Below are 11568 nucleotides of genomic sequence, written 5' to 3' on the forward strand. Positions count from 1 at the left end.
CTGATTATTGTAATTAATTAGCATAATTAATTCGTTCAATTTTGTAAATCGCACTTCACCCGAGTATACCCGATAGACCGGACGCATTTCACAGCGGTCCGGATTTCTTTCTTTATAAGTGTTCTTAATATTTCCAATTCAACATGTAATTATGTAATAATCTATAGTAGTTTAGTAGTAGTGCTAGTTCTTTTTGTTTCTCTTTTTCCTTTGTTTTTATGACTTTTTAACTTTTTTCTTTGTCCTGAGGAAGGGACAGGGCGTCCCGAAAATTTGACAATTTTTATCGTTCGTGTCGTTGGTCATTTTAGTGCTTTATATATATATATATCTGTTTGAATAATCATGTACAGAAAAATTAAAAAGTTTAATCATATTTGTATTAATAATGATGCGAACGTCTTTATACGATTCATTGATGGAACAGCCACTGATCAAGAAATCTGTACAGGCGACATGCCTAATGTACATGTAGTTCATGCAGTGATTGATGCAATGAGTTTTCCTAAGAAATAAAGGATAAAATATTCAGTGGATGTTAATATGAACGGTACAACACAGTGATACATATCACTGCAGATACTTGATTTTCGTTATCTTATTGATATATCTTAGAGCAACAAACAGATTGTCATTTGTATCTACACACAGTCCCCATGGATCACTCAGTCCACATTGTATGTAACGGAGGAACAGTCCATCCTGGTCTATGATGTGGACACAGTCATTCTTATAATCAGCTGTAAGGATGTGACTCTGACTGTCTGTAGTGATTCCTCGTGGATTGAATGGTTTGTTCTTTGGAGCGGGAGTTTCTCCAGTGTACATGTACCTGAATCTCAGTTTCCCGGCCTGATTGACCACCACTACTGCTTTAGCTTTATTGTCCGACACACAGATATCCAGGTTCCAGTTCTCAGTTATGTATCTGGTACCAGGTGAATAGAGAGGATTACCTTTATCATCAAACTCAATGGTTTGTTTCTCTGTGGAGCCAGAGTAACGGACAACTTTTGTTTGTTTTTTATCATTACTGTAGATGATAACCAGGAGGTCACCAGAGGAGGTACTACAGACACCACGAGGTCTCCAGTTCTGTAATCTGATCACCTCCTCTATCTTCTCATTCTTCACAATATTCACAGTTCTATCATTGTAATCAGTATAAACTAGATCTCCACTTTTTGTCACTGCTATGTCAGTTGGCCATTTCCCTGACTTGGTTGTGATTGACTTGAGTACTGATCTCTGATTGATGCTGTAGAGTTTCATGGTGATGTCATATCCACTTGTCCAGATTTCTTCATCACTCAGACAGGCCACATTGTAAAGGCTTCTATACCAAGTGTCTATCGCGGTGACAGTCTCTGGTTCATCAATCAGCTGTTTGACTGGAGGAGAGGATCCAGCTTCTGGTGATTTTTGTGTTGTCTTCATACTCTTGCCATGTTTATCTAAAGTTGAAGAACTTGATGATACGGTTCCAAATAGTCTACTCAGTTCTTCTTCTCCACTTTTTCCAGGACTGAATTTAGGTAAAGATAACATAATTCTGGGAGGAAGATTTCTGTATACATGTACATTAGATGTAACACAAAAGAGCTTTGAAATGTCATTAGCATCTATTGCGGTTTCCAATGAATTGATTTCATCCTTGATGTCAGCCATTGTCTTGTTTATTTCATCCAGATGTTTCTGTAGAGTTTGTAAATGTGTGTTTTTCATCTCATCAACTTCAGCTTTAAGTTTCTGGACAAGTTTGTCAATTTCTCTGTGCCAGTCCTCTCCATGTTTTGTTATGGCTGTTGAGAGATCTCCATATTCCTTTTCTAACTGACTCATTCTGTTTTGTACATCAGAGGCAATGTCCTGGTAGGTGGGATAGATTGTCTCATTTAGTTCAATTTTCTCTTTTGAAACTGTGTCTTTCTTTTCATTCAGAACTCGCAAGATTTTAGATAATCCATGACCCAAATGTTGATTAGATTCAAGGCAGTTGACACAGACAGGAATGTCACATTGATTACAGTACATTTCACATCGTTCTTTGACATGAGATTTACATCCAGGGTAGAGGGGAGTGGATTTTCGAAGCTTGAATGAGACAACTTCATGTTTTTTTGATTCATCAGAGATCATGTGTTCTCCCACACAGGCCTTACACAGGGTGACAAGACATGTATCACAGTACATTTGTACCACAGTGGTCTCACACAGGTCACATCGCATCACGTCCTGGGCACTGGTACGGGGGTCCATAATTTTAGATTCTGTAATTATACCTGTCAAAGTGTAAAATGTCCAACATTATAGTCTTGGATCGATAGACCTAGGTATCTTAGACATGTTACTGAAAATATAACGTTTTTTTCAAATCTAGCTGCACTCAAGATTTTCTGGAAGAAAAACGGATGGGGGGGGGGCTGCATGAATAACCTTTGGAGGGTCGTTGACTTTTAAGACTTTATTTCTATGACTTCTCATACCAACTGAACGCAGATCTACAATTAATTTCTAGTAGTTTCAAGGTGAGTTTAATAACTCTAAAAAATCTGAGGGTAGGGGTGTCCGCCCGACCAGGGCCGTTCTAGATACGCGCATATTTTAACTGCTAAAAAATGGGCTGTTTTAGTCAAAAATTGCTAAAATGACAGAAAATGGTAAATATCATGATGTCATACAATGTAACAAGTTTTCTCCCCCAAATTAATGGCAGTTTGATAAATTTAAAATCCACAAAACTATCACATTTATAGCTCTACGAAGTATATCTATGTATAAACTAAAGTTAAACTAGTATTCAGTTGAACGACACATCATAATTATGATTGTAGACGGATAAGTCATTTTCTGCGGAATTCCTTAAATCTTTGTGAAAAGGAGAAAAATTGTTCAGGAATGCTAAAATTACGCCTCCTATTTTCCTTACCTGACTTCAGTAACGGTGGCCGCGTCCTATTGATAATCTCTAATTCACGTGACGTAGCTGTCAGTGTGTTATCTACCTGTCAGGTGATTTAATTGTTTTGCTTAAATTGTCCATTAAATGATGAAATCACAATATCCCATTTTTATGTATCAGGATTCATTCACGTCACCTATTGCTATATCTGTTCAGTGGCGGATCCAGGAACTTCGTCACGGGAGAAGGGGGGGGGGCAAAAGAAAGCATAGGGTCAGGTGGCTGTACTGAAGCCACCATTGGGTCTAATGCAAGGTCCTTTTTGGAGGTCTGGGGACGTAACCCCCGGAAGCTGACAAGTTCTAACGAATAAGAGATGTTTTTCCTTGATTCAGGATATATAGACATATATAAATTTTACATACAAAAAATTCAAACCAGGGACGGGGGACGGGGGGGGGGGGGGGTGTTAACCCAGTATTCCGATAGTCTGACAGCCTGGTAATCTGATAGTCCAACATCCAGTCATTACAAAATAGTAAAATTTGACCTTTCACCCTCTGGAAACACACTCCCTTGAAAAAATGCTTTTTAATGTTTTTTTTATTCCTCAGATAGTTTGATTTTTTTGTGCCCTTTTTAGGTCACCTGAGTAACTCAGGTGACCTATTGCTATCCGTTTTCGTCCGTCGTCGTGCTTCGTGTGTCGTCACTGTCGTGCGTCGTGTGTTAACATTTGAACATTTTCATCTTCTTCTCTGAAACCACTGAACCAATTTCAACCAAATTTGGTATACAGCATCTATGGGTGAAGGGGAACAAAAATTGTGAATTTTATGGTCCTCGTCCCCCTGGGGCCTGAGGGGTGGGGCCAAAACCACTAAAATTATTGCAATCTTTAAAAATCTTCTTCTTTACTTCTGTACATCAAGCAGGCAAACTGAGAGAAATTTTTTTTTAATTATTTGGATATGTAACTATTATACCCCCTCTAAAATTGTATCAAGGAATTAAAAGGCAATTTCTGTCAAACTTTTCGGAAATTTCCTGCAATGTATGCTGAAAAAAATCAATCTGATTAAAATCAAATCCTTTGATCCGCTCCCGTATATCGCTACATGTGTAGCTATCTACCGGAGCGGATCAAAGGATTTGATTTTAATCCGATTGAAAAAAAATTAACCATGTGAATGGGATTGAAACAAATAAATCGATCTTTCTCTAAAATTTATCAGATACAGCTATAAAGTTTAATCATTCAAAGCAAAAATTGAGACAAAAACCGAAGAATGAAATATTGAAGGGGAAATTGGGCTATTTTTAAAAATGAGGTTATTTCTCTCCATAAAATCAATTTCCATTTATTTTTAGATGACAGTTGATCTTGAACCAAAATTTGTAGTTTGAACATTTTTGGATTCTTCCCTGGAGTTGAAGAGTTCCACTAAATGAAGGACATGTGTGCTATATTTTTAATGTCTATATATGGATTTGTACACCTCTTTTAAAACAATTTTTGATTAAAAAAAATCGTGAATTTATGTTTTATAATTTTTGAACATTTTTATTTGAATAATGCAAAAAATTTCAAAATTCGATATCTTTTCAAACCCCTGGTAACGCATGCTGATTTTTTGTCTAAAAACATGTAATGATATTATAAGTTTAAATTTAGGATATCTTGGAAAATTTTAAGTAGATAAGGTACCTTGCGTATGTTCTTAAAAAAAACAAGTACCAAATATCTATCTAAAACATATTGGACGTATCTTGCTTTTCTTGTGAATTCCTAAGATCTACATGTATCTGGACCAAGAAATAATTGCTATTAGTAACACCTGGCTTGTATTTACCTCTAAATAACAAGCATTAAGTAAAGAAGAATAAAATAAATTATAAATGATTTATTCAAGTGTATTATTTTTTCATAGTATATATAATTTAATATGTACAAGTAACGATTTGAGTTTGAAGTCTCTCACAATGAATTTGGACAACATGAGGTCTCTTCACGGTTCATTACAGTCACAATCACAAAACCCTACCCCCTCATAACATGAACGGCAGATCCAGGTTCTTCTCTCCGTTACCCACGTAACAGGATCCGTATAGACGGGTGCCGGGGACGTGATAACTAATGTAACCTAACCACAACAAACTCCTGAGGGTGACCAGTCCACTACCACGCTCAAACTGTAGACTCCAGGAACCTAGTAACAGAACAAAGCTATAGGTTAGAGATGTATTTATGTTTAACATTGTGTAATTGTTCCATTAATAAATTATCTCTTTTCTAAATTTTGTAAATTGTGTCCACATTTTTAAATCAATAAAAAAATAGAGAGGGAAGTAACTGGATTGCATTTTTGATTATTGATTGTCAAAAGTATAAATTTTCAGTTTATGATAAAAGAGGGGGGGGGGTAATTTTTGGCCGGGTTGCCCTCTGACCTTTAGGGATATCCTCCTCCAGTGTATCCATGAAGTCGATAGCCTTGTCCAGGTTAGCCTTCTGTAGCAGAGTCTTCTCCTGGAGGCTGATAGGTTCACGGAAGTGCATGTAGGAGCACAGCTTGGCTGATTCCGAAACGGACAATCCTGGATACAAAAAAAAATGTGAGTTGTAATGCAAAATGTCAAGATTTAGCTATAAATTGAACAACTGAAAAAATCCAATAACATGTACCAATAAATAGTGATAATTATCAATGATATTAATTAAGCTGGAGTAAATTAATGAAGAGTTCACATTGAATTTATTTTTAATCTAAATTAAATGTCTTTAAAATGAGCTACCTTCAAAACTTCTATTTGCGATGACTTTTCCTTCTGGTGTCTTGATGAAGGCTGCTCGTGGAACAATTTTCACATCTTCATCAATTTCAGCAATAACAGAGGACAACCTGTCTTCTTCTTTGATTGTTATCTACAAAAAGTTTAAGGTTCATATTTATATTCAATAAACTAAAATTATTACTGTACTGTGTTACAATGTAAAAAAAATTTAGGAAGTTAGAAAAACAACAAAAACAACAACATTCTAAGTTGTGATGTTCAAGCTATATGTATTAGGGACTATTGTACAATGCTGCAAGAAAATTACGTACACCATGACCAAAACCTCAAGCATAAAATTTTGTGCAATGTATATTGACCTTTACAATGTACAACAAATCAATATTGCCCAAACCAAAGTGTTAATAAATCATTGATATACTGTAGTATGTTGGACTCTAAATATACATAATGCTTGCTGATTTTCCCCAAATCCCTTAAAAATATACCGTATTATCAACATGTTCTCTCAATTCTCCAGTGGTGGTCGAGAATCGCATTTTTGTTTTCTAAAAAGATTATCTAGGTAATCTGACAGAAACTTGTATTTTGTTTCAATTGTTTAAAAAATACCACAATATAAAAATCTAATTTAACATGATACATCTAGTGACTAATATTTGATATCATGTTAATCATTGTTTATTTTTCTTTCTCACAAGCACTTTCAAATAAGCTATTTTGATGATGAATAGTAATGAGCAGCTGTTACACATGCTATTTTTATTTATCAGACACTGACCGTTTCCTCCTCCCCGGGTTCCTCTCCATCCTCGGCTTTCTTCTGTTCTGTGTGCTCAAATTCATAGGATGGATCCCCGGTAAATCTACCTTTGGCTAGCTTGCTTTGTTCCCTCATTGCTTTAGTTGCTGGTGGCAAAAGACCCCAGTGGACACAATCTTTGCTGTAGAACAAGGTATAAGTTCAAATAATTTTCTAAGTATACTGATCATTTCCTGTTTTTACTATTAATCATGTTGAAAAAGTGAACAATATTGACATTAGATTATTGAAAAAAACATACCTGTAGAAAGTTTTCCTGTCCTCCATTTCATCTCTCCCAACACCTTGTGCAATGAAGTAATCATCTTTTACACCAAGAATTTTACCCCAGAAGTAAACTCTGTGAAATTTACCAGAATTCTTTAAAATAACAAGCGAAGTCTGTAAAGCGGCCTTTTGTTCTGGACTCAGAATAATTCCGCTACTTCCAACGTAGTCAATGTTAAGATGAAGACCCTCTGAATCCATTTTTGTGATGTTTATTCTTCTTCAGTGAAGAAACTCCTGTGGAAATCAACAGCAAACAACAGTGTGTTGTCACAGTCAGCTCTGTTGCCAAGGAGAAGTAAACAATGCGCATGCTTGAAAGGATCTTGATCTTTGATACGCTTTGAACTAGTTTGATCAAAATGTATTCGTGAATTTATAATAAGGTCACATTTTGAATAAAATAAGTCACAAATATTGTTTAATTATTCAGTGAAATAAAGGTGTCAAGTAAAATATCCATATAATTAACCATGATAAAAATTAGTCAACTTGGTAAATTTTTATTCTAAGAACAACTTAATGAAAATTAGCATTTCCTGTCTGTCGTGTCAAAACTGAAAGTTAGAAACGATAGAAAAGATATGAATTTGTAGCATCCTAATCCCAGTTAAATCGCACTGTCGACCGCCGAAATTATGGAAAACGAGAGTATTGTCCTTTTAAGTGTTCCGTCGACACAGACAATTACCAATTCAAACACGCGCGTTTTTATAAACAAAGAGTACAACAGGAGAAAACATAATGACTACGATCAACAAATAGATGTCAACTGGAACAAAAGAGTCTCGGAAAATCCGAAGATTTTTAATGGAACTAAATTTCGCCTATCGTCTGTTTCTCTTTCTAATGATATTTTGACTTTGAACTTGGGACTGACATGTTATAAGGATTTTTTAGGAACAAATTGGGGTAAGAATGCTAAGGTCTTGGCTGAGGACGGTGTCCGGGATTTTCAGGACAGCCAGGCATACATGTCTGATCCGCTGGGAGTCGGCACGATTGTCCTGACGACGGACGATAAGGTTATTTTCCTAGTTAGGAGTGAACATTGTGCAGAAGCACCAGGGATGTGGGATGTTCCAGGGGGTCATCCAGAGCCACAGGTAATGATAAATTAACATAGGCAGATATAACAAATATAATGTGTAAACTTCACTTAATATATAAAACAAAAATAAGTAGACTGTTATGCACTAACAATCCATTATATCCTCCACAGGTAGGTGAAAACATAAAAAAAAAGTCAAGGATCCTTTCAGACTAACAAAAAATATTTACTGACCAGCACATGTACACACAAATTTTATGATCAGAATTTTTTCTTCAGGAAATTGTTGGAAAGATTCCTTTGGAGGAAATAAAGTTTTCGGATCTGAATGAAGAAAAAGTTGTGCGTGAGATTTATGATTCAATAATGAGAGAAGTTGTTGATGAAGTGAACATTCCAGCTTCCTCCCTCTCACAACCAAACTTCATTGGTGTGGCTCAAAATATTTCTGCAGCAAGGCGTCCAAGTGCTGAGTTTATAATCAGGTAAATATTACTTGTGATGGTTCCAGTGTATAGTAAAATATGATTTTTGCTGACACACTAATAACAAATTTAAATTTGTGGTGAGATATTTTCAATCACAGTCTGTGATCTTTCTACCATAATGGATATACATATCTAATGAATTCTGTTCATAGCAAATCAAAATCTCTCATCCCTGCTATAGTAATGGTGTTTTACTGCATAATGTCCCATTATCAAATACAATTGGGTATCTCGAACACTGACATCTGGGAAACCAGGACATGCCAGAGCAATTTTAAAGTCCCTTATTTCATAAATCCTCATTTATCTCAAAATATTTCCTTGCTTCCCTCAAGTTCTAGATAAATTAAGGTTTGACTGTAGTGTATTATGTTATAAGTATCATTATCATCTGTTTCAGGTGTAGTTTGTCCTCGTCAGAAGTTAGGGACCTGTACACCAAAGGAAACCAGGAGGAGGCTTACGAGTCTACAAACGTCCAGTTTATACCCAGGGACACTGTGCTCAGCTTAACACCGAGTCATGAGATGTGGGGCAATCTAGCTCCATCCGCCAAAGGCTGCGTCATGTTGTACAAATTATATAGTAACATTCACTGATACTGTGGTTTTATTTTATTATTTTAGGGGTGGGTGGTCAGATTTTTATGGTTTTTGGCTAAAAATAAATTTTTTTACCAACAACCTCATATTCTTTTCTTTCATTCATGAAATTTTCATTTCTGATCACCTTATTATTGGTTTGGCTCACGTTATGAAAACAGCAATTCATTGTAAAGAATTTGTTTGCATTACATAAAAACGAAAAAGTGTTTTATATAGATTTTTATAAATGTATAATATGGGGAAAATAAATTATTTGAAATAAAACTACAATGTCTCATTTTGTTGATTGTTTTATAGAAATGTGGTTTCGATTTATACAAGGCCATGCCATACAAGATTCATGATGAAAAAGTCTAATAGAATTATGTAAGATTGCAGGACACCTTGAATATCATCATCTTGAATAGGATAAATTATATAAATTTAAGGTTATCCGATCCTCAGGTTCTGAAAATCAGGCATTGCGTAATTGAAAATACTCACAAAGATGTCTCTAAATTCTCAAATTAAAATGTATTTATCCATGGTGTTTCTTTAAAATCCATCTTTAAATTTAATCATATTATATAGGGAAAATTAGTAAATCTCGAATAATTTTTCAGGAAATGTGATTTGAACTACCCACTGCCTATTTTTTAATTGATAATTGATCAAGAAAAACATTTTAGGTATAAAAATCATAGGTATCCAGGCTTTTAAAGAAAATTGCATGAATTTCACAATTATTTGGACTTTACTTTCTCCTACGTACTTCCATTGTTTGATAACGCATAGTGTATGAAGTGTTTCCTTTCAAAGAAAACACTGTAAATCACTTCTAATTTCAAATCATGCATATAAACATTGGAAACTAAGGCTAAATTAAAAGAAGATTGATTTTTTTTTAAATATGCAAGTTTTACTTCATATTATGAGGCACAGATGTCAACTTTTTAAATAACGTTTGTTAAAACTTTAAAGACCATTGAATCATACGTAGAGGCATAAAATGAAAATTGTTGCATGAAAAAATTTCAATTTCAAACCTTATTTTAATACTTTTTGAATTTAATTATAAATTAAAGAGTTATCCTTCCTGGCTGAGGATCGTGTATCCTTAAGTAACAATTGACTTTGGGATTTATTTTCTGTCTGTTTTTATCTTTCTTGAGTCCCTCTTCAGCCTTCAGTCCATAAATTTTCAAGGTCAACCAGGTGATTTTTTTTTCTTTTTGAGTAACCAGTTTTTGACTGACAGGAAACAGCCAAGGAAGAAAATCTTGACGTTCCAAAATTATGAATGAGCAGAGGTTTTAAGAATCCAATTTTCTTAAGTAAAAAAATGATTCCTACACAATGATTTCTTCACCTCAATGGCTACCACTATGAAAACTTTAAATTGAACTAGAATTGTCCAATAGGGACAAATACCCCCGCTGGGATTTTCAGAGTAGGTACCAATTCAGAAAAATTTTATGGATCTAGTAAGGGGTGTTCACTATTGTCTAATAAAGTGCCCTGCCACATCATGATACGCCCATCAAATATTGTTCGATAATCATAAATTGGTTAGGGTGCAAGAAAATCAAGTAACCTTGATTAACAGATTGACACAGATTTCAATGATCTAATTTCCATTTCTTATCATGTTTAAAATATTGTACATACATCTCTAAGAGACTGTGTAGGGATTAATAAAAACAATTCTAAACCGGTTGCGTTAGAGCTTAACAAATATCCATCTGCAATTTTAAATTGTTTATTGCATATTTTATGAAATAATGGAAATGTTACAGTCTGATAAAAAAAAAATCAAAAATTAATTATTCTTTAGACTATAAAATTCTAAGTGAGACATGACTGCAATTTGTTGCAAATAGATAAAAATTGAAATGTAATTTTTTTCAATGAACACAAGTATAATTAATTTTAATTGTATTATACAATACTAATTCAGTTTTAATCATATTTACTAAAACATCAATTTGTTTTAATTACATTACACCAATTGAAAGATCTTTATCTGAACTACAGCCATCAAGAACTCTTAATTAACACAAGCAACTATAAGGCCATTTCTTTTTGCCCAACTCCCAAGAGATGAATCAAGATAATACTGCATGATGCTCTTGCCAGTCTCCTGACAATGAACTCATTAATTTCTCTCTAATTTGACATGCACATTTCTGCTATCAAAAATTCTCCTTGACCAGTGCTTGATAATTATGCCCATGGGACAAACTGAATTCCTTTCAAATCATAAGCATTTGTTACAAAATTTGCTGTAAAGTGTATGATAAAAATTAAGTTTTTACTTGATTTAGCATTTTGAAATGAGGATACAACTATATTTTTACATTTTTTAGGATTATGAAATTTTAAATTTTAAAGACTTAGTTTTTTTTTTTTTTAAAAAAATCACTTAAATTAGAGGTCACAGTGACCTTGAAATAAGTTGGGACACACCGTCTTCCCAAGATGCATAAATTGTCCAAGTTTGATGATTGTAAGTCTAATAGTTTTCTAGTTATGAGCCAAACAAAATCACAAAATAAAAAAGAAAAAACACCTGTAAAATGCAGAAAAATCATCCAATCATGATGAAAATCCCAGGTGCACAACTTCATATGGTGAAAAATAAGTGTATAAATTTTCAG

The 11568-nt window shown here is 34.3% G+C and overlaps 3 protein-coding genes across 3 annotated transcripts; 1 reads left to right on the plus strand and 2 right to left on the minus strand.

The window, feature by feature from the left end:
* Positions 1–570: 570 nt before the first annotated feature.
* Positions 571–2268, minus strand: LOC134262331 (tripartite motif-containing protein 55-like). Its single transcript, XM_062744709.1, has one exon. It carries the CDS (start codon positions 2257–2259, stop codon positions 571–573), a length of 1689 nt encoding a protein of 562 aa, XP_062600693.1. The 5' UTR covers positions 2260–2268.
* Positions 2269–4791: 2523 nt separating this feature from the next.
* Positions 4792–7083, minus strand: LOC134262332 (radial spoke head protein 9 homolog). Its single transcript, XM_062744711.1, has 5 exons — positions 6763–7083; positions 6480–6642; positions 5699–5828; positions 5354–5500; positions 4792–5112 (listed from the first exon to the last, which is right to left on the minus strand). Exons 1-5 carry the CDS (start codon positions 6987–6989, stop codon positions 4952–4954), a joined length of 828 nt encoding a protein of 275 aa, XP_062600695.1. The 5' UTR covers positions 6990–7083; the 3' UTR covers positions 4792–4951.
* Positions 7084–7318: 235 nt separating this feature from the next.
* LOC134262334 (uridine diphosphate glucose pyrophosphatase NUDT22-like) lies at positions 7319–9180 on the plus strand. Its single transcript, XM_062744712.1, has 3 exons — positions 7319–7894; positions 8119–8324; positions 8728–9180. The coding sequence occupies exons 1-3, from the start codon at positions 7427–7429 to the stop codon at positions 8924–8926; spliced, it is 873 nt and encodes a 290-aa protein (XP_062600696.1). The 5' UTR covers positions 7319–7426; the 3' UTR covers positions 8927–9180.
* Positions 9181–11568: the final 2388 nt, after the last annotated feature.

Source organism: Saccostrea cucullata, unplaced genomic scaffold (genome assembly GCF_032062105.1).
Source record: "Saccostrea cucullata isolate Sc308-1 unplaced genomic scaffold, CSIRO_AGI_Scuc_v1 ctg2241, whole genome shotgun sequence".
Taxonomy (NCBI): domain Eukaryota; kingdom Metazoa; phylum Mollusca; class Bivalvia; order Ostreida; family Ostreidae; genus Saccostrea; species Saccostrea cuccullata.